Here is a 26,625-nt window from a genome sequence, read left to right on the forward strand (position 1 = left end):
CAAAGTCAGGGTTAAGAGGCGCACAGCACATTTGATGGTAGGCTCCTTCACACACGTGCCACAGTCTTGTGCTTGCACACATGTGTACACACATGCATATGTGCTCACACATGGCCTGCCAGCCTTAGACATGTGTCGGGAGAGATGGGCGAGGGACCTGGTCTGCTTGAGGTGCTGCCAGCCCCAGAAGCAGATTTCTGTTTCCGGGGGCTCATTCTCCAAACATACCCCATCAGGGGCTGGCACAGAGTGTCTTCTGTTCCAGAACTCTGTGTAGGAGGTTGGAACCAAGAACCTTCTCGCCTACTCATGACCAGAGCTTAGCTGCACCGAGGAATGAGTGGGGTGGGGAGCAGCTATGGGGTATGGCAGGAGAGCCTGGTGCTGCTGTGTGAGTGGCTTCTTTCCTGCTCCTGTGTGTCTACTACCATGCAGGCACTGTGGTCAGTGGACAGGCCTGCTCTGCACCTTCCTGGGACAGGCCTGGCCCCAGCTGCCAGGTGTCTTCTTTCTTTTACAGTGCTGGGAATTGGATGTTGGGCCTCATGCATATTGGGCAAATATTCTAGCACTGAGCTACATCCCCAGCCTAGCTTCTGCCGGTGGTATTGACATTGCTCAGGCTAGTGACTCTAGCTGCTCTTTTTGCTCAATAGTAGAGCACCCCTAGGTTCAATTCCCAGTACCACAAATAAAATATAAAATGGGAGCTTACGTTAGATTGTAAAACATAATCTTGCTCCTGTTCCTGCCCCTTTTTGTCTTTTTAGTTCATTCATACTTTTCAGATGATGACCTTCTTTCCCAGGGCTCTGACATGGCCCATCAGGAGTGAAGTGAGCCAGTCAGGCTCCTGGATCTCTGAGGGGCCTGCTCTCCTCAGGTGTCCGTCCTGGTACTCAGTGACACTGGGCGGGCATGTCCTGATCCTCAGGAGCAAGTGACAGGTGAGAAGGAAGACCAGGATCATGATGTGGAAGTGCTTCTGTGAAGACATCAAGCAGTCACTTCATTCTAAAACCATGTGGACTCACTAAGCAGCCACCTGGCCCTGTAGTTGCAGCAGTGAACAGAGACCTTGTTCTTTGGAGGGTTTTTAAATGGTCGATTGTGAAGAGACTTAGCAAGAGCAATGCCCTGTTCCACATGGTGCTGTGTGGTGCTCCCCTCCTTCATAGGACCTTGGTCTTCCCCTGATCCCAGGCCAGACTTGGATTGGCACCTAGGAGGAGGAGGGTTTGGGCCGTGAGGTGGGTCTGTGTCCTGATGCCCATCTCCAGGAATTGTCAGGTGCAGGCTGAGTCCAGAGGCTCAGCTGGTGTTTAGGCAGTGACAATTCTCACACACTGCCATGAGGTGGCTCCCAACCACACTCTTTCCTCTGTGAGGTTTGGTGGGACATCTTCCTTTCTCCTTCCCAGAAGCATTTCCAAAGCAGGTCCTTACTTATGGTATTGATCTCACAACTTGCCAACCTGCTGGATCCCAGAGTTAGACTCACTGTGGCCCTCCAGGGGAGAGGCTGGAGAAAGCAGCCTCCCAAGGCAGTGGACACCAGGAGTGCCCAGCTGCTCTCTGAGCCTACGCTGCGCTGAGCCAGTCACAGGCTTGGGGCTGAGAGAATGGGCCATTGTGCCCTGTGCACAGTCAGGCTTTCAGGGCATGAACCAGCTCATTGTGCAGGACTTGGAAAGCTGCTTGTAGACAATCTTAAGAGTGGAACTTCGGCCTCTGGAAATGCTAGCTGAGCAAAGACTTGTTCCTCCTAATTCCTCCTTGAAACTCACTGAAACAAACAAAAAATGAAGAGCAGGAAACAACATATCATCCACAGTGGTTTGAAGCAGCTACAGCCAAGGATGCCAGCCAGACAGGGAAGAACAGCCATGGTGAGCTGGGGGTCGCAGCACTGGGCTCGCAGGACTGGGCTCGCGTCGAGCAAGAAGGGTTGCAAAGCACAGTGCTGGTGAGCACTTGGGCTCAGTGCTGGTGAGCCCTACTACCAGATGGGCCTGTGGTTCAGGGGCAGTTTTGTGTGCCCTAGGCTGTGCTCTGTGCTGCTGAGCCCTGCTACCAGACGGGCCTGTGGTTCAGGGGCAGCTGTGTGTAGCCTAGGCTGAGCATCTGTGAGTGAGGCAGGCCCAAGTAGGCGCTCTACCTGTTTTCAGCAAGATCCAGACTCCTAATAGGGTGGGATGGGGCAGATGTGTTGGCTCACACCTGTGATCACAGAGGCTCTGGAGGCTGAGGCAGGAGGATCACAAATTCAAAGCCAGCCTCAGTAACTTAGACCCAAATAATAAAATAAAAAGGGCTGGGGTTGTGGCTCATTATTTAAGCTCCTCTGGGTTTAATTCCTGTTACCAAAACAGAAATAAGCAAACAAACTAGGGTGAAATGGGGAAGGAGAGAAAGGGGGAGTCTCCAACTGCTACTAGGTACCCATCTTAGCAGTTTCCCCTGGTGTATGGGCCAAGAAGAGGCCTCTTCTCCTGACCCTTGACTCCACTGAACCTCTGAAGTGGGCTGATAGTCCCTGTCTGAGGAGCTTGGGCCCCTGGGTGTGGTTGCCCCCCCCACCCCAGAGTACAGAGACGGGATGGCCTACGCAAGGAGGCAAGATGGGGACACAGGCCAGTGCAGGGCCCTGGATGCCTTCTTAGGCTTTGCCTGAGCCACTAGGAAAGAAGCTTCTTGGGGGTCAGTGCAGCTTGGGAGGTTTGGGGTCTTGTACAGCCTGCCTGCCCGAGCAGCCACTCAAAGCATGGAGAGGCCTTAGCCTCCTGAGGGCCCTGAATGGCGTGGGGCCCAGAGAGCTGCTGTGGCTCCTGTCTCCACAACTAGAGAACCTGCTAAGACCAGAAACTTGCCTCCACAGAGACCAGGAAGAAAGTTTGGTGGAGGAGCAATCTGGAATGATACCCGGTTTGAGGGCGCTTCCCTTTCCTTATTTAAAGGTATAGGAGTTTGGTGCAGCTCAGTGAGAGAGTACCTGCCTAGCATGCGCAAAGCCTAGGCTCCATCCCTAGCACCACAAAATAAAGAATGAAAAAAACGTGATGATCCAGAGGCCTCAGGCACCCTCATGTGGACGCTGGTAGGAGAGGAAGAGTAAAGGGAAAGAGCACAGCCGAAAAAGAATAAACAAAGTTGCAGCCCAGGAAGCAGAATGGAACCTTCTCTGTATTAAGTACAAAATTCAAACTGCATGAATAGGGAAGAGAGAGTTCCAAAACAGTGAGCTGGCAGAGCTCGGAAGAACAAACAGTGAAGCCATTACCGCATGAGGCCCCCTTAGCAGGAATAAGGGGCCAGGCTGCTGGGGAGAAGAATGGAAGCAGGAAGGCCGGCAGGGCGACTGTAGCTCCCAGCAGTTGTGAGGGATGCCAGAGCAGGAGCACTCTGGGTGAAGGAAGCTGAGTGCACATTGAAGGGCAGGTTTTACTCCTGGAAGAACTGGCTGCACAATGACCAACAGTGCTGGGCCTGTGGCACACACCTGTAATCCCAGCTAGGCTAAGGCAGGAGGATTTAAGTTTGAAGCCAGCTTGGACACTTAGCAAGACCTCTTCCAAAATATCCAAAATAAAAAGGGCTGAGGATGTAGCTTAGTAGCAGCACACCCCTGGGTTTAATAACCAGTACAAACAAAACAAGAACAAAAAGACCAGTGTTCCTGAGCATTTGGGAAATGTTCTTCCTATAAACCCAGCCACCTGGCTCACAGCATCAGTCTACTCCAGAAGGCAGCAGAGCAGAGCCTTACAGTTCTGAGAAGGGGAGAGAAAATTGTCATTCCCAGAATTCACATGGAGCCAAGTTGCCGTGAGGGTGTGGTATGGCAGGAAAGCTTCAGGGGGAGCCTGCAGAACCTGTGGAAAACCTCGTCAAAGGTGCAGTATGTAAGGAAAGCAAACACTGAACTTTGAGGCAGAACAACTGAAAGCTGTGGTTATAGAAGAGAGTGTGATGATTTAAGACTCTGATAATGTCTTAAATTTAAAACAAATTGTGTTTAGAGAGAAACCAAAGGCTAAGACTACTGCCTGTAATTTTGAAAGCTATGCATGAGTAGATAAATGACTAAAATGAATAAAGTGAAAAGAAATTAAAAGGCTAGGCTTTAATCATTTTGACTGAAATTGGGAACAAAACAAAAATGCTTACTATTTTGATTTTACCATCATTCTGAACATTTTTTTGTCAGTGCAGTAAGATATGAAATAGCAATAATGTTTATAAATGTGAGAAAATTTTCCTGGCAAAATAAACTATGTATTAAACTTGAATTGGTAAAAATTCCCTGGGGTGTAGGGTCAGCCTTTAAGGGGAGGAAGCTTGAAAATGGGGTCAGCCTCCAAGGGGAGGAGACTGGATTCGTCTGGGTCAGAGTTGGAGCCATTGTGAATTCACATGTGGCATGTAGCTACAGGTGGATGTGTGCAGAAATAGCTGTGGATGTGTGCATGCACTCGGGTCAACACATGCAAGCCTGACTCCTGTGTGTGAGCTGAGAGAGGTGAGAATCAACAGCCCTCGGAGCAAACATGCCTAGAAATCAGATGTTGGTTCTAATACCATCCCTGAATAAAGGGAGCCAGCAGTCCTTGGAGAAATGAGTGAAATGATGGGGTCAGGAAGTACAAGATGAGCCTGGAACATCTTGCAGAGGCAGAAAATCAGGAAGAGCCAGAACAAACACAGAACACCACAATGGCAGTAGTTTGTGAAGGGGCCCCAATAGTGACAGGAGCTCCCAACCAACAAGCTAGCACTTGGGGCAGAACCCCAAGTCACCCTGGAGTACAACCCAGCGTGTGAAATGAGTACCCATAAGTGCCAGCTGACATGAATAAAAGACCCCCCCAAAAAAGCAAGAAGAACAGATAAATCTCCCCTGCAAAAAGAAAACCATCCAGGGAGACAAGTTTTACCTTCTTTGAACCCAACAAAATTGTATTTTCAGGAAAATAGACCCATGCTGTAGTGAAAAGTTAATCAAAATTGACATAGATGTCATAATTTGGACAAGGGCCTCTGGAAGGAAGACTGGACATCTCACATATAGACAAAGAAGGTGTCTAGAGACACCAGATGGAACTAGACCCAGACCCAGAATGTCCAAGCATGGAGTACCCTAGTGGGGTTGGTGGTAGAGTAGACATTGGAGAAGGGAAGAGGAGCAAGCCTGAAGTTGAGAGGAGACACCGGCCACATGGAACAGGCGCTGAGGAAACAAGAAGCATCCCTGGGCTGCCCTGGTGTCCAGAGCCTGCTGTGTGCGGAAGCTCAGGAGGAGGCCCAAAGCACCAAGCTCGATGGAGACACTAAACCCAGGTCTGATGTCTCAACACCAAAGTGCAGGAGCAACACACAGCATCTGTACCAAGTTGCTTACAACCTGTCACAGAGTTGGCTTGAGAGCAGGCAGAGAAGACATCACGTGGCCAAGAGAGAAAATGTGGCAATGACGCCTTTCTGTCAGAAATAAGGCACAAGAAGACTGGTGTCTAAAGCCCCAAAGAAAAGCCTATTGCCATGCACAAGCCTCCCGTGTAAAGGTCGGGTGAGGCACTGGCACACCTGCAGAGGCAGGAGTGGCCCATCTGCAGAGCAGGAAAACTCAGACTCAAGAGGAGACCAAGTGGATGTGAGTTATGCACATGGGAGTAGAGGACATGGGCTGGTGACCGCAGGTGAATGCGGGATGCTTGACTTGTAATAAGATGAATAGCATTGTGGCAGAATGAGGGGTGCTTAACATGTAGCAATAGAGTATAGGACCAGAAGGAAAAAAAATCCAGGAGAGGAGAAATAATAGACTCCTATATTTGAAGTGATATTATTTGACTTGAAGGCCATGATAGATATGAGTACCACAAACCCAAAGGTGTTTACTAAGAGAGTAATGAATCCCTGCTAAGTCAGCAGTGAGGACAAAGGTGAACCACATGACAATCCAAAGGAAGGCAGACAAGAAGGGCAGAAAACCAAGAGCAAGGTGTTGGGCTTAGACCTTGTCTAAGTCCAGTCCCCAGTGCAGCTGGCTCATCACTGGAGTAGAGCCGACTGTCAGGTGGTGTGCAAGTCAGCACTCAGATCTTTGACCCACTTTTAAGACTTAAATAGGCTAAAGTGAGAGAAGGACAAAAGGTGCATGGGTCTAGCACTGATGGAAAGTGTGTTGGAATTACTGTAGCCGCATCCAATATACTGATTTCAGAGCCAAGAAAACTACCAGGATAAAGATATTTCATAACAATAAAGGGGTTAGCAGAGATACAAATCCGTGAAGCAAAACCCAGCAGAACTGCAAGGATAAATAAGCCCACAGTTCTGTCAGAGGGACTGGCAATACCTGCCAGTTGTGGAAGAACCAGAGAGGATGCTCACGGCTGCCGTCAGCCAGGGCAACGTCACCAGCTTTGCAGTGCTCTACAACAAGCAGCACACTCTTCCAGTGCACATGGATGGGAAAGAGGGTAAATATTCTTGTCACAATGAATGTTGAATATCAATATGAATATTCAGTGACTATTCACCAAAATAGGCTTTTCCTGGGCCATAAAATATCTTAATAAACTTAACTCCAAATCATTTAAAATAAGTTTCAAAGACCAAAAAATGGAATTAAATTAAAAACCAAGCTGGGCGCTGTGGCGTACGCAAGGTGGGGAGGCTAAGACAAGAGAACCACAAGTTAAAAAACAGCTCAGAAGTAACAAGGCGTTAAGAAACTCAGTGAGACCCTGTCTCTAAATAAAATACAAAATAGGGTTGTGGGATGTGGCTCAGTGGTCGAGTGCCCCTGACTTCAATCCCTGGTACCAAAATGAAATAAACATGTCTGGAAAGTTGGCAGTTATTAAGTGACATACTTCTGTGTAATTCACAAGTCAAGCAACTAAAAGTTTTTTGAATCAGATGAAGACGAAGATATAGCTCATCAAAACTATTAGGACAGAGCTGGAGCAGAGGAAGACTCTTTTTCTTTTATTTTGAGACAGGGGTCTTGCTAAGTTGCTGAGGCTGACTTTGAACTTGCAATCCTCCTCCCTCACCCTTCTGAGCCACGATTATAGGTGTGCACCACTTTACCTAGCACAGAGGAAGATTTTAAAGACCTAATACCTAAGCTGGATTTTTTTTTTTTGAAGGGTGTAAAATATTAATTCTACTTTCACCTTAAGAAACTAGAAAAGGAGAATAAATTAAATCCAAAAGAAGCAGGGGGAAATGAAATAAAGATCACAGTGGAAATTAATCAAAGCAGAAATACAGACAAAATATTGAGGCCAAAAGCTATCTTTTTGAGACCAACAAAACTCAGCCCTGTGTGTGTTGAGCACATTGGTTCCTGGCCAGAAGCCTTCCCACACAGAACGCTGCATGCCTAGGTGGCTTCACTGCGCTCTAACACACACCTGGGAAAGAAACAAACTCTTGGAAGTCCCCAAGAAAACCACAAGAGGGAATACACCTTCACCCATTTGATCATGCCAGTGTTGTCCTGACACTACCAGAGATACTGCAAGAGGAACAAAAAGACCAGGTTCAGAAACTTATTTTTTTAGTTGTAGACAGGCACAATGCCTTTGTTTTATTTATTTATTTTTATGTGATGCTGAGGATTGAACCTTGTGCCTCATATGTGCTAGGCAAGCCTCTACCAAGCCCCAGACGTAGAAATTCTTGACAAAATTTTTTGCCAGTTGAATCCAAGAACATATGAAAAGGATAATTGCATCGTGACTGTTTTTGTCCAAGGAATGTGCAGTTGGTTTGATGTTAGAAAACTAATCCATGGGGGGAAAAAAAAAGAAAACTAATCTGTGGAATTCAACTTATCAAATTAGAAAAGGAAAATCATGTGAGAAAAATATTTTCAGTAGAGAAAAATATTTTCCAAAATCCACCAGCCTTTCCTGAGTTTATAAATAACTTGACAAACCAGGAACACAAGGGAGCTCTCTGAACCTGGCAAAAGGCATTTACGAGAAGCTGCACTCACATTCTCAGTGGGGAGGACTGGATGCTTCTCCAGTACTACCAGTGCCCACCCTCACCAGTTCCATCCAGCATCATTCTGGAGGTTCTTGCTAGTGTGATACAACAGGACCAAGGAGAAGGATCCGGGCTTGAAGAAGTGAAACTGTCTTGGTTCTCTGTCGACATGATCATCTATGCAGAAAACTGATTGAAACCACAGAACAGCAACTAGACTGGTGAGTTTTGCAAGTTATAGATACACCACCAAAGTGCAAAAATAAACAGCATCTTTCTGTACTAGCAGCAAACAACTGGAAGTTGTTTTTAAATTTTTGGCATAACAATAGAAAGGCTGGGAATGTAGCTCAGTGGTAGCGAACTTGCCTAATATGTGTGAGGACTGCGTTAGATCCACAGCACCACAAAAGAAAAGAAGCACAGGTGTGCCAGGACTGGTAGTGGTGCCCGTTGTCCCAGCTACTCAGAAAGCTGAGGCAGGAAGATCACTTGAGCCCAGTTCAAAATCAGCCTGAGCAACACAGCAAGAACCCATCTTAAAGAAAAGAAGGGATGAAGGAAGGCAGGCAGTCAGGAAGGAAAGCGTGACTGAGGAGTGCATTTACTAGGTATGTGTAGAAACTGCAGGACATTGCTGGAAGGAAGCAGACCTTGCTAGCTGGGGAAAGAGGCCCTGCATGGCCTCAGAAGACTGCTTGAATTTCCAGCTGAACCCAGCAGGCTCTGATGCAGACTGAGAAGCTATTCCTGAAATTTGTGTGGGAATACAAAGACAAACACCCTCAAGACCTCAGGGCACATTTTGAGGACTGACATTGCCTGTAGCATTTTGGGGTCACCAGTGCCCGGTGCCCCAACTGCAGAGTGCTGTCTGGAAAGGATGCTGGGATCCATGTAGAAGGACAGGCGGAGGTGATCTGGCCCCCACTGCCAGTGCTGTGGGCCGGGCTTGAAGGAAGAAAGGTGCAGGTGGAAGGGGTGGGTCTGAAGTGCTTTGGGCTCTGGCAAATAATTGGCAGTTTCCAATTTTCACTAACACTGCCATTTTACTCTTTTAAAACGTGGAAACCACTCAAGTTCTCCTATTTTCTCAAGAAATTAGGAAAATTTGAATTATATGTTTAAAAATAGCATTCCTAAAAGCAAGCAAACAAATAAATAAATAACAATAGCATTCCTAGTCCTCTGAATTTGAATGAATGGTGTGTTGTTATTCTGGTGGTGTAAGAAGGCTGGAGAGGGACTCGCCACCCATGCCTGAGTGGGCCTAGTGGGCCTAGCCTGGGTCTCTACTCCACAGGGTACTGGGGGCATAAAGGTTCTATATGCTGGCTCTGCCCTCTCCCAGCCCTCACCAGCCCCAGGTGTGCAGGGAGCAAGGTGATAAACCCCACAGTGATGTCCCTGCTCTGCACTGCCCCGGGCTTGTTCCTGTGGGGTACGCCTGTGGGAAAACATGAGGGGCAAATAGCTCTGTGCCCCACATAGCAGCCCTGGCTTGAGCTGGCAATGCCAAAGTCCCTGTCACTGCCTGATTTCTAGCAGCAGTGTTTGTTCTTGATGGGTTCTGAACTTTGTAAAAGAGAATCAGGTTCAGTTATGTGTGGCTCTCTTCCCTGGACTCAGGCCTGGGAGGCTCATGGCAGCCATTGGGGGGCCGGGGAACATCAGGCTGTGTTCTCTGAGGGTCCTGCTTGTCTGGGCACCTTGGCTGTCAGGCAGAGTGCTGCTGGTAACAGATGCTAGCCCAGGTGCCAAGAGCCCTGCACATACCTCTGCAGCCTCCACAGAGGAGGCAGAGCCAGGGGATAGGTGGGCAGGTGTGTTCAGCTTAGGAGATGCTGCCGCTCCTGGATTGGTGGCTCTTGTGCTTTCAGTTAGCATTTTCCTGAGGGCAGAGTTGCGCACATTTCCTATAGGCCCCTCTGCCTTTTGTCTTGCTTATTGGTAGGAACTTTTGTGTGTTCTGGATTTGGTCTTGGACTTGGGGTTTTTTTGTAACAGCTGTTCTACTTGATTGGAGGCAGTCCATGGGATTCCTGTGTGAGTCAGGACTGGAAGATTTTCTTTGTCCTCCAAAAGCTGTATTGTTAGCCTACATGTGGTGTTGAAGCCCATGATCCAGCTGCTCAGGAGGCTGAGACAGGAGGATCCTAGCTCTAGGCCATTCCGGGCCACTTAGCAAGACCCGGACTGAGAAGTGACTCAGTGCCCTTGGGTTCAATCACTAATATTCCTCCTGTCCCCGAAAGCCAGTCGGTTCACTGCTAGCATTCAGATTTACAGTGTTTCTGTAGTTGGACTTGGTACCTAGGCTGAGTGTGGGGTCCAGGCCCATTTTTTCATGTGTGTATCTGGCCAGTGCAGAGAGCCATCCTCCATCACAAACCAGATCCGTGTGATCCATGTGCACAGGGTGTGCTGCCCATGCAGAGCCATGCTGTGCACTGCACATGTCTGCTGTGTGTCCACCTGAGTGGCAGTGTCTGTGTTCACAGCTGAGGACGTGAAGGCTTGGGTGTCAGGTGCCAGTGGGAGCCCAGTAGACTTCACGGTCCTGTGACCTCGAGTCCTGCAGCCCCTCCAGTGGGCAGCTGGCAGGAGGTCTCCCCATTGCCAAGGAGGGGCTGGGCACAAGGAGGCTTCTAGGGGTTTGGCTGGTCAGGGAGCTCTAGGCCCTGGGAGCCCACTTGGCCTTGAGGGGCTGGATTGTCATGGTCGTACAGTTTTTCTACATCGGTGCTTAGACACTTCTCTCTTGTAGAGCGGCCCCTTCCTATATGATGCTGGAGAAGGCATCCTGATGACCCTGTGACATCTGTCCACCTCGGTGCTCAAGACCCGAGCGCAATGTCCCAGACCCAGGACTATGAATGTAGAAGCCATCATGTTGACGGGCAGGAGTCCAGGATCCCAGGATCCAGCACCAGGTAAGGAAGCGCTGTGTACACCTGAGCATTCCTGGCCTCAGGTGAGTGGGAAGGAAGGGTTCTTGGGGAGGTGGGTGCAGGACTCCAGGGGGGTCATGCTCATTCTCCGGGTCCTGAGCACCTGCACAGCTCCTCACAAGGCTTTGCCAGGGCTGACCTGTGCCTGCCTGTGGGAGTCCTGCTTTATCCACCACAGCCTCTCACTGCTGCCTTGTCCACTACAGAGGCCACATGCCCCACGTGGGAGCCCCTGTGCTCAGCATGGTTCCCCAGGCCTTTCTGTAGGCATTGGTCCACATAGACGCAATAGCCTTAGTACATTATTTTCATTTTCCTAATTTTCAGCTTTTTATTAGGAAATATTGCACGCTTACCGAAAAGTTACAAGAATAAGAACAATCTGGGGAACACTCATGTGCCCTGGCCCCACATCACCTGCTCTTAGTATTAATTGCTCAGTCCCTTTTTCTGAGTCATTCTGGAGCAGGTCCATTTCTTAGGCCCCTGGCCCTTGAGTGTGTGTCCCCTAGATAACCTGCCCTTGAGCCAGGACACTTGCCAGGATGAGCAGATGTGGTGTTGACACACGGTCTGATTTCCCCTGCTGTCAGCCCTGTGCCAGCCGATTCTCTGCTGTCCTTGGCAGCACTCCCTGACCCTGTGCAGTGCAGGGTTCCTTGATGGATTTTCTTCTGGCTTCTGTGTCTTTAGACTTTTCTGACCTGCATGATTTCTACAGCCTCTCCCTGTCTTTTGTGACCCAAACCCTTTTAAACATGATTGTCATCCATTCTTAAATAGAACATTCAATAAGAGAGGTAGGGTTACAAATTAATCTATAAGGTATACTCAGCAAGACCTCATTTACCTACTTGGTTTCTGTTTGTAAGAACTGTTGGTGAGGCTAGGGTTGTAGCTCAGTGGTTGCACTCACCTAGCATGTGCGAGGCCCTGGGTTCAATCTTCAGCACCATATAAAAGTAAGTAAATAAAATAAAGTCATTGTGTCCAACTATACCTACAAAATGATAAATATTAAAAAAAAAAAAAGAAGAAGAAGAAGAAGAAAAAGAAGAGCTACTGTTGGTGTGGTTTCCAACTTTCCTCTTTCCTATACAAATGCAGTCCCAGCATTTGTGTAAGAGAGGCTGAGGTAGGAGGATCACAAGTTCAAGGCCAGCTTCAGCGACTTAGCAAGACCCTGTCTCAATAAAAAAATAAAAAGTGGTATGGATGTCAGTGGATAAGCGCTTCTGGGTTCAATCCAATCCCAAGTACCAAAAAAAAAAAAAAAAAAAAAAAAGTCTCTGTGCTCCCCACACAGTCCCTAGCAACTTCCTGTAAGTCATTGCCTCTCACCATCACAACTGTCCTCCATTACTGCAGCTTCCCAGGCCAGTGTTGTGTGTTTCCCAGAATCTGTTCCGCTGGGCCTGTGCAGTCACATGCGCTGCTGCAGAAGCAGCCTGTTCCTGTGTAGCATTGCTCCTTTTGGAGATGGATCTTCTGGTGAACTTCTGACGAGGAACACCTGTGAAGTATGGTGCTGCCACGGCCCACATAGGGCCTGTGCACTGCACCTGCCAGTCCACCATGCCTCCCACGGGCAGCTCTGCTGGGGCCTCTGCTGGTAGCATCTCATGACTGACGAGGCCGGCAGAGAGGTACTGTGTATCACGCTTCACCCTGTGACATACTCTTTTTCTCCTTTTCCTGTGGAGTTTTTATTTGTCTGTGCTCTGTTCTGTATACCAAGGATATGAGCCCTTTATAATTCATATTACATATGTTTCCACTAATTTGTCCAAAAAGCAGAATCTTTTCTGCTTTACTCATGGCATTTTTTTCTTGTGTAGTTCTTATGCAGCTGAACGGGCCAGATTCATCTTCCAGCGTGTCTGGAGTTTTAGTCCCCTCCATCCCGACATTGGGTTACGGTATGTTTGGTGGTGGTGCTGGCAGTTCTGTTTGGGGGGGTGGTCCTGGGGTTGAACCTAGGGCCCTGTGGTCCAAGGAGGCATGTACTCCACACTGAGCTGCCCTGACCCCAGAGTTCCATTTTTGCCCTTATGTCTTAGATCCATTTGGGTTTAACCTTGAGTGAGGTGTGGACCCGGCTCTTTGTTTTCCAAACTGCTGCAGCTATCCCAGCATCATGATTAAAGACTGCCTTTCCTTGACCTGAGACCTCCACATCCTCTGACCACTTCCTGGGTGTCTTTGAGGAGCTGGGGCTGCTTAAGCTCCTGTGTGACTCTGTTGACCTCTGTCATGTGCAGGCTTCACTACCTGATGGAGGCAGTTCCCGATAGCACAGTGGGGTCTGGCACAGTTCCTCAGTGAGCTGGTCTTCCTGTGTAGTGCCCCACATCCCCCTTATGCTGCAGAGGGCCAGGCAGGTCAGCAGTGGCTGATGTGTTTTGGTTATTTTTCCTTTTGTGTGTTTGTGCTGGGGACAGAACTGAGAGCGTCACACACACTAAGCCTGCCTTCTACCACAGAGCCACACCCATCCCCAAGCGTGGTGTGTCTCTTTATCACTGTACTGTAAAAGTTCTTCTTTGTTGTGTTGTTTGTTTATTTTGGTACTGGTGCTCAAACCCAGGAGAGCTCTACTACTGAGCCACATCCCTAGCTCTTTTGATTTTTTTTCATTTCAGGGCCTCACTGATTTGCTGAGGCTGGTCTTGCATTTGCAATCCTCCTCAGCCTCCTGAGTTGCTGGGACTACAGGTGTGCACCACCAGGCCTGGCTGCACATGTGATTTCAATGCTTTGGATCTGAGTCCTAGTCACAGACACCGTCTGTAGCGCGTGTGCACTCCTGGTGCGTGGCTGTATTCCTGTGGTGGTGGTGGTCTGTGCTGGAGGCTCATCTCTGTTGAGTTCAGTACCTCTGCTGCTTCTCTTGCTGCTCATGTTTTTGGTGTCGTCGTCTAATCCAGTACCAGCCCCAAGGTCATGAAAATGTACCCTCTTGTAAGCTTTATGATTTTAGCTATTGTGTTGCAGCCTTGACCCAGTCTTCACTCTTTTGTGTGTGGCCTGAAGTGGGGTTACCTTCGCTTTTCTGCAGGGGTGTCTGCCTGTCCCAGCACTGTTGCTGAGACTCTCCTTTCCCCTGTCAAGGGGTCTTGACACTGCATTGTTGGAGTCTGGGGAGCAAGGAATGTGCCTGTCTCACCTGGTAAATTTTGCCTGATATGTATTTGGCATTCACTGAAGTCATTCTGGAAACATTTGTCTAGACAGATCATTGTCTGAAAGCAGACATCTCCAGAACAGGAGCATTGTGAAGGGTCCTTTTGCATCAGCACCCAAGGGATTGCTGGAGAGGACCTGTTTCCTGCTGTCCTGTAGGGGCCTTTGTTTCTGCTGTCCTGTAGGGCCCAGGGATTGCTGCTTCTCTTACCCTTCCACCTTCCTTACCAGATGATTTTTTCCCTGTGCAGTTCATCATAAATATTCTTCTCACCAAATAAGTCTTCTCAAACACTGCTCAGATCAGGGCAGCAGGAGACTACCAAACTTCAGCCATTTCCCACTTACAGGGTCCAGTCCCCACTGGTGGTGAAGCCCCGAAACTCCTTGGGCAGTTCCACAGCTGCCAGTTACGCTCTCCTCACCTGCTTAGTTTGGCACAGTTTATCTGTCACCACCTAGTGACAAAGCTCTTTCTCTGTGCAGTCCCCTTGACCTGGGGGACTGGCAGCCCCCACTGACCCAATGCTCAACTGGACCAGACTACAGCCCCAGGACAGGATGCGCTTGGGGGTGGGTGTGGCTCTGTGGTAGAAGGCAGGCTTAGTTCTTCAATCCATAGTGCTGATACCCCCCCTTGCCCATGAGGAGAGATGGACAATCCCAGACCACAACCTGCACATGCCACAGCCACCAGCTGTGTCCCTCCCTATTCTTAAGGTCCAGCTCCAGCCAGAGTTCCTGGGGCCTCCCCAGACTTGGTACCCCTCTGAGTTCTGAAGTCCCTTGCCTTGGATGTCTGTGGGTCCTGCCCATACCTGTCTGGGCAGTGACTCCCTGGGGCCCAGTGTTCTCAACACTTTTGCCTGCCTCTGTTTTCTCAGGATCCTGGCTGAATGCCATCCCCAGGAGATACCAAGAATGTGCCTTTGAAAAGCCGGCTCTTGCCACTTGTGCACAGGAATGCACTAAAAAGGGAACAAAACCTGTTCTCTGTCAAGTCATGGTTAGTGCATTATATTCACATTTTAAAGAAAAATAAGAATTGTTGTTGCTGCTTTTAAGACTCAGAATGTCAGTAGTGTGCTTTGAAAGCTTCTCTGTATTCAGATTCTCTGGGGAGTATCCCAACTTTGTTCTGGTAAAATCTACCACTGGCTAGGAGAGAAAGTGAGAGTAGCAGCCTCAAGGAGTGAAGTGGGACCATGTGGGCAGCCCCTGCCAGCATCCCAGGGCCAAGGGACACTGAGCCCAGGCAGTGGCATTGAATCTTATCACATTCACCCTTGATCTGTCATTGGTGTGCTCCCCAAGTTCTGGCCCCAGACCCTACATAGTGCTGCCAAAACCCTTGCCTCGCCTTCCCCGCCCCCTCCTCTGTCACCTTCTTTCCTGGAAATGCTCCACCCATCTATCTGGAAGCTTCCGCCTTGCTCCCTTCAAACTAGCCAGGAGAACCTGGTCACCAAGTCTGGTCGGGCAGCAAGAACCTGGTCCTTCGAGTCTCTGCCACAGGCACCCCAGCCTCCACCACATCTGTCTTTACATCACTGTCAGTGAATCTGTCTTCTTGGAAGCCCCAGCAGACCTGCTGGGTGTTCTTTGGTCACAGTTGTCACTGCCCACCTGGGTCTGCGCTGACAGAGACAGGATTCGACTATCTTCCAGGATGCAGCGTCTGCAGGGGAGGCTTGAGACCATATGCCCCTGGCCACAGCTGCAGCAGGGCTGTGGTCATGGCAGCCCATGGATATCCCTGGAAATGAAGGGACCCCTTCAGTGTACCCTGAGACTCTACACAATGATCACTTCTGCCTCAGTCATTGGCAGAAGTTGGCCTTATGGTCGCTAGTGGACAGAAACTCAAAGACCTACAAAGGCAACTAAAGGCCACTCAAATTACTGTGATTGGTCACAGGAGATGGCCAATCCCCATGCACTTTTGGTTGCATTATTTATTTATTTTTGGTACCAGGGATTGAATTCAAAGGCAGTTGGTCACTGAGCCACATCCCCAGCCCTATTTTGTATTTTATTAGAGGCAGGGTCTCACTGAGTTGCTTAGTACCTCACTTGGTGGCATCTTTTGCCATTGACCTGTCTTCACAGCCAGGAAGGTCTCTCCCAGCCCACATTGCTCTGCGTTCTGCAGTATGGCCAGTGAGAAAGGCCCACAGTTGCCTCCCTGTGCAGCCAGGGGGCTGAAGGGTTAGCACTCAGTGTATGGGTCAGGACCCTGGGAGTGGTGGCACTCATGTTGGGTGAATGTGCTGCAAATTCAGTCAGCGGCCAGGTAACCAGAAGCAGGGGCCAGTCTCTAAGGCAAGAGTGACACATGTGTGCCTTGCATATGTGGAGCTTCAGTGTGTTTCGGCTTCTGAGGGGTCATGCTCCTCTGCCTGCCAGGCATCTCTCTCAGCCTCCCGAGTCTTTTGGAGGAGCGGGCTTGACAGCCCTACCCCTCAGGCATCTGGATGCACCTGGGTCCTTAAATCTCCCTCAGAGGCATCAGCAGGTCTGAGTTCATCTTGGATGTCTCCACCGTTGGCCACAGGGGAGGACACAGCTTTAGGACTGCAAAGCCACAGTCCCAGCCCTCACATGAGCGTGTGCATGCCATCCTGGCCCTATGCTCTGGCTGCTCCCAGGGTCCTCCCTGCCTCTGGTGCACAGGAGCCCTGTGGGCTGTCCTGGCTCCTGAGTTCCACCTGGCCTGGGGCAGTACAGGTGCTTCTGGTGCCTGTCAGAACAGGAGGGGTCTTCCTGGGAGGCTCCCACAGCCGTGCTCCTTGTCTCTGTCCCAACAGCAAGGGGACACAGCCCATGTAGCCCCTACCCTAGGTACGAAATGAGGCAGACTGTCCTCGATGTGTAATCTGCAGGATGTAAAATTAACATTTTAAAGTATGGACATTGCTTACTTTTTAAAAATTATCCTTTTATTTGAAGAATGTTAGGTTGAGTGGCATTTGCCAAGGTAGTGCTAGGGGCATTTTAAAATTTTTATCTCTTTTTAGTTGCAGATGGACACAATACCTTTATTTTGTTTGTTTATTTATTTATTTATTTGTTTTTAAATATTTATTTTTTAGTTATAGGTGGACACAATATCTTTGTTTTTTATTTTTTTATTTTTATGTGGTGTTGAGGATTGAACCCAGTGCCTCACGCGTACTAGGCGAGTGCTCTACCTCTGAGCCACAACCCCAGCCCCTGTTTGTTTATTTTTATATGGTGCTGAGGATCAAACCCAATGCCTCACACATGCTTGGTTAGCACTCTACCACTGAGCCATAACCCCAGCCCCGCCAGGGGCCTTTTGGCCCCCTGCACCAGCTCTGATGGCTGTGACTTTGTGGGTGTGTGGCAGACTCCTAGCCCACACTGGTCTGTCGTCCTCAGCTGAAATCTGCGCCTCTATTCAGTATTCCTTCCTAGTTCTCACCTAAAGTCCCTCCTGTCTTCAGATCCCATCTGGCATGTGTTCACCGTGTCTCCTTGGTCTCCGCTGGACTGAGAGGGTTCATTAGGCCTTCCTGGGTTTTGTTTTTGTTTTAATACTGTGGATTGAACCCAGGAGCTCTCTACCACTGAGCTACACCCCCAGCCCTTTTTATTTTTTTTCTTTTGACACAGAGTCCCACTAAGTTGCTGAGGCTAGCCTCCAACTTGAGATCCTCTTGCTTCAGCTTCCCAAGTCGCTGGGATTACGGGGTGGGCCACTGTGCCCGGTTAGACTTTCCCAGTTTTTCATGACTTTGACAGTTTTGAGGAGGACTGTCCAGGTATTTTGCAGAATGTCCCTCCGTTTGAATTTGTCTGATGTTTTTCTTGGGGAGGATGGCCCCACTGTGTCAAGAGCTCAGTTGTCAACAGGCTTGTCACCGTTGACACCAGTGTTGATGTGCTGGTGAGGTTGTGCTGTCCGAGGTCCTCTGAAAGGCTCCTTCGCCTCTCTGTCATGCTGCTCAGAGGAAGCCCACAACTCGGGGGGGGGGACTGTGTGTGGGCTCCCTGAGGGGAGGACGGGCCTCCCCTCCTCCTGCAAGTTACTGGGACTTCTCTGGGGAGTTGTCTGCCTCCATCTGAACACTGACACTGATCCAACTCTTGCATCCCGTGAACTGTCCTGTGTCCTGGCTCTGATCACTGGGGCTCCTGTGACCTGAGACATACCCCTTCTTTGGGGTCAAGGCCCCTTTGTATTCCCTGCCCCGGGCCTGGAATTTGCCACTTCTCTGAGGAGCCCTGCCCTGGGTGAGAGAAACCTGGACTCTGGGCTGTGGTCCAGTCTCCTTGCTCAAGCCTCTGCTGCCTAAAGCCATCTGTTCCCTTGACTGTGCCCCTCAGAGGCTTGCAGAGTTGAGTGTGCATCCAAAAGCGCCTGGCAGAGCAGCCTGGTTTTCATCTCAGTGAGGTGTGAGCATTCCTAGGGGCTAACCTGCTCTTTGCTGAGAGTGGCAGTGGATTCTCCTCAGGGGATATAGCTAGGCTTGGGTGTCGCCACCAACCTGAGTGCCATCCTTGCTGGCTGGTGTTTTCACCCTGGATGGGGTTCACCGGTGGGCTTCCAGGCACTTGTGCTCTGCCCCACCTGGCCTTGCAGCCACGCAGGCCTCCTGTGGCTCCTCCACCCCTGTCCACGCAGGCCCTCCTCTTGGCTGCTAGGGAAGGGTCAGGGCTGCCGATGTGGGAAGGTGAGGTTTCTTCTTCTGTCCTATGGTCAATTTTGTGGACTGGTCCCGCCAGCTGGGACCTGCCACCATCATTGTCAGCTTTGTTTGCTCATGAACCTCACAGGGAGCCCCACCTCATGCCGTGCCCAGTTCCTCAGATCGTGCATTGTGGGCTGATGTGCTGGGTATGGGCGCCTGGATGGCCCCTGCTTGTCCCAGGTGTTCTGCTGCTGTGAGCATGAGTGCCATGTCTGCGGGTTAAGGAGCAGGGCCATCTGTGCCTATTCACCTTCACATGGAGCACAGAGCCCCAGGTCTGTGCTGTGGGCATTTGGGCCTCTTTGTTGGGGCCGTCCTTGCGTTTACAGTGCCCTTCTGTATGATTCTGCATTTTCCTGAGTTCTCTCATTCCCTGATGGTGATGAGTGCCTTCTACCATAATGTGCATGCAGTATTTGGTGCTACTTTGCTGTTTGGGGAAGTTGCTAAGTTGCTGGGGTTTTGTTAAGTTACCCAGGCTGGCCTTAAGCTTACAATCCTGACCCAGCCTCCTGAGTCACTGGGATTAGAAGCATGTGCCATTGCTCCAGTCCGCCTGGCTTTTGGTCATCTTCACCTTCTGCATGCTTGGCTAGGATTTTTATTGGATTTCAATCCTTATAAAGGTGAGCAGAGGTGTCAGCCACTGTGGTCTTTCTAGGGGACCCTGTCAGGAATGATGTGTGCCATCCTCGGGGTAGACTCTTTCCCTGGTTCTTTCCATGGGTTTTATCTGGGCCCCTTCCTGTGGCAGGCTCCGAGTCTTCCTCCAGCCTGCAGGTCAGTGCTGTGCTGGGCTTCTGGAGTGAGCTCAGTGTGAGGGAGTTTGTGTCACTGGGGCATCCATGGCATCCGTGTCAATGACAGTTTTGTGGCCACTACTCTCTGTTGATGGAGCAATGCTTGTGGCCTAGAAAACCCCTGCCCCTGTGCCCTAGGGTGAGGGTCCCCATAGCCACAAGTCTGTAAGGAAAGCTCTGAGATGACCCTGAGCTGGGTTATTGAGGTGGCGCTCTGAGTTTCTAGGGAGAGCTCCATCTCCCAAGTTGTGGCTGAAAGACATGCATGGTGCCCTGCAGGGGGGCCAGGACCTTGGGGAGGCAGGGGTGGTTCGAGCAGTGGGCAGGGCCAGTGTGAGTTTTCAGCAGTGTGTGAGCCATTATGCAGGCTGGAGGGGTGGGAGGAAGGAAGACCCATTGTGGTCACATTTGGGTGCCAAGTTTGATCTGGTTACAATCTCAAGGGCATGGCTGTGCTGTACGGTGCAGGCTTCAGGAAGAGGGGCACCCACCCACCCTTCTTCCGAACACACTGACTGTGGCCATTTTTCTTTATTTGTGTGATACTTGGATCTTTTTTCCTGAGTAAAGTGGGCTGTGTAGGGGCCCAAGAGAATGCAGATTTAAGACTTGAGGTGTGTCCTGGGAGAGGCACAGCCAGCAACGTCCTGGGGCTGGTGCCACTTGAAGCCCCAGCCTTCCCTCCACACAGTGCTAAGCTGCAGAGGGAAGAAGAGAAGGTGGGTCCCTTTTCCAGCTATGGGAGGTCTCACATTTGTGTTGCAAGATGAGGGGAAGGTTTCCGGGGAGGGTCACTGGAACAGGTGGGCACAGGACCACACAGAGCAGCACAGCTGCAGTGTGACTTTAGAGGGAGTAGGATCATTCAGACTGGTTGTGTGGAGCCAGGTGCTGGGATACCCAACCTCACCCTGGGTGCCATGGCATGCTGAGTGCTCCATGGAGTTGTTCACTGGCTGTGGATGCAGAGAAGGAAGGGAGCCAGGGAGCTGTGGTGCTGGGCAGAAGTGGTGAGAGTCTCTGCTGTGCTGTGAGTGGGGGTGGAGGTGTACAGAGAGGTGCAGATTAAGGGACTAAACCACAGAACCAGGCAAGGCCCAGAGACAGACCGCCAGCACAGAGCATCTGAGGCTGGAACAAGCACCAGCAGGTGAGCAGTGCCAATGGAGTATGCTGATGCCTGTCAGTGCTCGCGCCCTAGACCTAGCCCACAAACGAGAGGGACCTGGGGATGACCAGTCAGTAGGCTGAGGGAAGATCCCACACAGGTACCCAAGGTTGTGAATGGAATTCAAGGACCAACTCTAAGATTCATAAAGAGAGAAGTGTTATGAATAGCCAAGGGCTGGGTGTGATGGTGACCCCTGTGATCCCAGAGACTTGGGAGGATACAAATTCAAGGCCATCGAGGGCGATTTAACGAGATCCTTTCTTAACATGAAAAGGGATGGAGGATTTAGCTCAGTGATCAAGCACCCTGGGGTTCAAGCAGTACCACAGACATAATTTTTTTTTAAATATTTTTTTAACTGTAGTTGGACACAATACCTTTATTTATTTATTTCTGAGGATCGAACCCAGCGTCTTGCACGTGCTAAGCGAGCACTATACTGCTGAGCCACAAGCCCAGCCCCACCACAAACATAATTTTAAAAAGTAAAAATAAAATGTTTTCATCAAAAGACCAAAGATGTCATAAAGAGAGTAAAAAGACAAGACATATAGTAGATTATTTTAACATATAACTGAGGGCAGGTGTGTTTAAAAATACAACTCCTGCCAGTCAGTAAGAAGGAAAAGTTTAACAGCAAGTCTTGTATGTCTAGCAAATGAGGCATGTAAGCAGCTGGTGAATGTGAGAGGAATGTCTCACTGCATCAGTAATCAGGAGCAAGTGACAACTATATGTGGCAATGCATTGTACCAGTCTCTGTGTGTTTGAAATTTTCTGTTACAAAGTTTGGGAAAAAAATTAGATGAGTAAAAAGGGGAAAATTATACCAGATTCTACTGCTCCTAGATGACCCCCACTTTTTTAAAATAGATTTTTGTTTTTTTTAAAGATCTATATATATATATGAGAGAGAGAGAGAGAATTTTAATATTTATTTTTTAGTTTTCGGCGGACACAACATCTTTGTTTGTATGTGGTGCTGAGGATCGAACCTGGGCCACACGCATGCCAGGCGAGCGCTTGAGCCACATCCCCAGCCCCTTAAATAGATTTTTTTAAATTGTAGTTGGACACAATACCTTTATTTTATTTATTTTTATGTGGTGTTGAGGATCAAACCCAGAGACTCACACGTGCTAGGTGAGTGCTCTACTGCTGAGCCCCAGCCCCAGCCCCCTACATGACCCCTTTTAATCTTTGGTTTTATTTTCCAATGATTTCTATACAAATGTATGTATAGAAGGAGACTCATGGCTTTTGAAAATAAGGCTGTATAGGTTCATTTAATTATGGATTATGACAGTCCTTCCTGGCAATCAATTTTGCATTCATCTTAAAACACCCCTTCAGGGACACCGTGATGGCTACCTCCACTGAGGGGTGCGCTGCACAGGCCCATGCAGGTGCAGGTGCTTTGTGGAAGTATGCCTACTGCATCTGTAAAACGTCAAAATTTTGATACTGTGAAAGTTTTATTGCATACCATAGTTGAAATATGCACTCTTTTATACAAGATAGTGTGTGTGTGTGTGTGTGTGTGTGTGTGTGTGTGTGTGTGTTTTCTCAATAACAAAAGTAATCTTGTGAACATTGTGGAAAACACAGAAAAAAAGACAAGATCACCCCACCCCCATCCCCACCCCTGCTGACACAACAAAGTCCCTCTTGATCAGCACTCAAAGCAGGACCCACCAGAAGCTGCAGAGGGCAAAGGGAACAGCACTGGGCAGCACTAGAGGACTGCTCAGACGCCACTTTGCATCAGACTCAACCCATGACTTTGAGCTTCCATGATGACTCCTGCCTGAAACAGGCAGGACATGTCTCCCTACGAGAAGCTTATCAACCATAGAGAGAGGTCTGGGTGCCCCCTTGACCAGGTGGCCCAACTGACTATCCCCAAGAGCATCCACTTGCCCTGATGTACTGTGGCTGCCAGGCTACCAGGGCCCACTCAGAGGGAGGGGAGTGACCCAAACCCAGGCATCCATACATATTGGCAGAGGCACTCAGATGCCCCTTCAGACTATCCAGGAGTCGGGGATGACATACCCTAAGGGCAGGTCTCCGCCCAGTGGGATGAAGGGCTCTGAGATGCTTCTGCGGGATGGCAATGCCCAGCTTCCTGAGTGGACCTCACTGTTTCTGTGATTACAGAGACCGGTCATTCTGTGCCCTCCTCCCCCTCCCATCTGCTTTCTGACTTGAAACATACCTGTTTTCAACCCACTCGGGCTCAGAGCTGTGTGAGGTCTTCCTCAGAGCCTCCTGACACCCAGAAGGGTGAGCCCCTGCCCAGAACATTCCGCAGCCACAAGCCCCTCTGCCTGTGATATCCACTCACAGGAACAGGGTCCTGTAATCAAGGAAGGGCTGAGGCACTTGACATCAATATCAGCAAGAAGCAGGGGTCTGCCAGGTACAGTGGCTCATGCCTGTAATCCCTTACTTGGGAGGTAGAGGTAAGAGGATCACAAGTTTGAGGCCAGGCTCAGCAATTTAGTGAGACCCTGTCTCAATATAAAATAAAAGGCTTGGGGTAGTAGCTCAGCAATAAAGCACCCCTGGTGCCTTCCTCAGTATCAAAACAAAACAGATTCAGGGCTGCTGCCTGAGGCTTGGACAGGCAGCAGTGACAGCTATGCACCTTTCTGCCCCCCAGTTAAGTTCTTTGCTTCTTCCCATGTGGCATCAGGACTTATAGGTGCAGAATCCACCTGCAGCAGCATTACTTCCCAGGAAGGCAGATGCAAATGCAGACATTTGTCTGTTTTCTGAGCAGCCCTATCCCTGGACTGGTTCCATAGTCATTGGAGAAAGACCATGGATGTGATGAAGGTCCCCTTACTCTGGGCCACCATAGGGTCAGTGAGTGAGGGATGATGGAGGAACCAGCCAGGCAGAGGCAGTGTCCCCACAGAGAGGCATTCCAAGGCTGTAGAGGGTTATTCTTTCCATGTAGAAACTTGGAAGCAGCTTAAAAATGCCAGATGTCACCCAAGCACACCCTGACTTCAAACACACCTGTTTTCAAATGGTCTTGTCTGATGCTTTAATTTCCATTATTCACAGGTTATCTTTTTAATTAGAAAAAAAACATTATAAGGCTGGAGGCTGAGCTCCCCAGTAGAAAGCCCCCACCCACCCCACCCCACCCCACCCCACCCCACTGTGCAGAAGTGGTGGTGTTCCTGCTCAGCGAAAGGTCACCTGGGACTGGTGGGCTTGGGATGGCTGTGAGAGTGGGGTCCTCACTCTCACCTGTGTCCCCACAGGCTGGAGTGGGTGGAGATCATCGAGCCACGTACCCGGGAGCGCATGTATGCCAACCTGGTTACCGGCGAGTGCGTGTGGGACCCTCCAGCTGGAGTACGCATCAAACGCACCAGCGAGGACCAGTGGTGGGAGCTCTTTGACCCCAACACATCGCGCTTCTACTACTACAGTGCCGCCTCGCAGCGCACTGTGTGGCACCGCCCGCAGAACTGCGACATCATCCCGCTGGCCAAGCTGCAGACGCTGAAGCAGAACACAGAGTCCCCTCGTGCCTCCGCTGATAGCAGTCCCGGCCGTGGCAGCCGCGATGGCAGCACTGGCTCCTCACTGGAGCCCGAGCTTGAAGCCACGGAGAGGGCACAGGAACTGCCCACAAGGGCAGGGAGGCCCGCAGCACTGGGGACCCCAAAGGAGGAGAGTGGCAGGTGAGGAGGGTCGGGGCTGGCCGGCGCTGGGTGGTCCCCCTGGGAGGGGGTGGCGTGGGGCCTGAATGTGGCTGCCTGGCCGCAGCTCCTGCCTCCTGGCTCTCCACTTGTGAACAGTAATGAGGGCTTGGGGTTTCTGGCGGGTGAGGGGATGGCTGTGACCCAGCTGATGCACATTCTGGCTCCTTCCTCCCCATTTTGCTCAGGACCTGCTGTTTGTTGACACTGTCCTTAGTCACCTGGATTCCTAGATCCAGGAGCTCATTAGAGAAACAGAACCTTCTAGGCCCAGAAATCCTGGGCAGGCAGTTTCTCAGTGAGCTGTCAGGAGGGCCCTCCAGTGGGTATTTTCCTGGCTAATAGAGTCATGACTTTGGTACTTGACTTCTGTTTGTTGGAGGGTTGCCCTTCCTTGGCATAGCCTGGGGACTGATTCTCCTGAATCCCCCAGGAGGGGGCTGCTGCTGTTATTCTCATTGTACAAGTGAAGAAACAGGTAGCTCAGGTGCAGGACCTTACTTGCATTGTCAGGCAGATTGATCTGCAGTGGGAGCCTGTGGTCAGGGTCCCCCAGCTACAGAGGCCACCAGGTGTGTGTCTGCTTGGTCACAGACATTTTTGTTTTATGCCTCATCGGGAGCAGTTTCTTGTGTTGTGCATCCAGCCGCTGGCCTTTTCTTCTTCAGGGCTGACCCTCCGTCAGTCCCTTTCAGGTGTGATGTTCATATATAGAGTTTGGATTTTGTTTTGCATGTTCCATGCCTCTGCACGGTGTGCTGGGTCTGCTTCTCACTCTGAACATAGGGAGCACATGGAAACAGCTCTTGCTACCCTTCACTGCTGACTCCACTGTCCTTGTCATTCTGGCTCAGCTTATCCCTGGTTGGTTGTTGTGAGCAGGAACAGGGTCCCTGAGGGTAAACACAGCAGATGAGAGGGTGAGCAGCCCCAGCAGGGCATATGGCATCCTAAGGGAACAGCAGGGTGATGAGACTGCTGTTCTTCATAGACAGAGGTGCTGCCAGATTTGGACCTGGATTGCACATACACGATTTTAATTGAGCATATTTGTCACTTGGCATTTATCAAATCCTGTTAGATTGTTCTCCTGGTGTGTGTCTTATCAGGCAGTGCCTTGCAGGTTGGTCACACCTGACTGAAGGTTAGGCAGAAGCTCCTCAACTGCAGTTAAGTAGGTCTTGAAACAGAAGTTTCCTTTATGCTTGCACATGTATCAGAGTCAGAAAGATTCTGCTGGAACTATAGCTTCAGCTTGGAAAACACCTGCTACAAATATGTGTGGGAATGGGATCATGCCTCTGGTAATGTTCACAGGGTGGTATGTGGATAAAGCAGCTCAACGTTGCTTGTGACTGAGATATTAGTTGTCTTTGCAGTGACTGCTGTAGTGTGTTTCACAGGCTGTCACCATTTGCCTTGTGATTTTAGGCTGAATTCATTAAGAAACGTTACCAAAAGTCTGCAACAAAAACTAATCTCCAAAGCCACTCACAGTGTTTAATAGTGATCAAAAGAAGTTTTTCACATTCAGAAAATTTGACTCAACCCTGAGTTTTTAAAAAAAAAAATCATAATAAAATATGTGGCTCCCTGGTTGCTGGGTTACTGTGTGACAGGATGTTCAGCTGCTGTCTTTGACCAAAATATCCATGGTACTTATGATGGCCAAGTCCAGGGGATTGGCTTATGATGGATTCAAGTGTTTTCTGCAAAGTACCTCCGAATGGACAGCAAGTAACCCTAGGCTTATGTTATCACAAGCTTTGTAAGTGGCCAGCCAAGCCTTTGCCTGGGCCACATATGCTCCCAGCACAATAATTTGTGACTCCACTTAATCTCCAGGTGTGCCAAATTAATGTTTTCTCAGGTAATTTTAAGACAGGACCTCCTGAAGTTTCCCAGGCTGGCCTCAAACTCGTGATCAATCCTCCTGCCTCATCCTCCCATTGTCACTGGGACACCACCACACCTGACATCCCCAGCCCTTTTTATCTTTTTATATTTATTTATTTATTTATTTTGGTGCCAGGGATCGAACTCTAGGGCACTTGACCACTGAACCACATCCTCAGCTCT

At 49.7% G+C, this 26,625-nt stretch overlaps 1 protein-coding gene across 4 annotated transcripts in view; it reads left to right on the forward strand.

Annotated features, from left to right (window-relative positions):
* Arhgap39 (Rho GTPase activating protein 39) overlaps nucleotides 1-26,625 on the forward strand; it is a 72,747-nt gene that overhangs the window by 23,730 nt on the left and 22,392 nt on the right. For 3 of the 4 annotated variants that reach the window (XM_071602011.1, XM_071602013.1, XM_071602014.1), the window contains exons 2-3: nucleotides 10,772-10,937; nucleotides 24,103-24,528. In XM_071602011.1, coding sequence (XP_071458112.1) covers nucleotides 10,858-10,937; nucleotides 24,103-24,528 — 506 coding nt within the window. In that variant the 5' untranslated portion in view covers nucleotides 10,772-10,857. Of the gene's footprint in view, nucleotides 1-1,803; nucleotides 1,890-10,771; nucleotides 10,938-24,102; nucleotides 24,529-26,625 lie in introns of those variants that run through there. The other variant, XM_071602012.1, reaches the window with a different exon arrangement.

This window comes from Marmota flaviventris, chromosome 15 (assembly GCF_047511675.1).
Source record: "Marmota flaviventris isolate mMarFla1 chromosome 15, mMarFla1.hap1, whole genome shotgun sequence".
Classification (NCBI taxonomy): domain Eukaryota; kingdom Metazoa; phylum Chordata; class Mammalia; order Rodentia; family Sciuridae; genus Marmota; species Marmota flaviventris.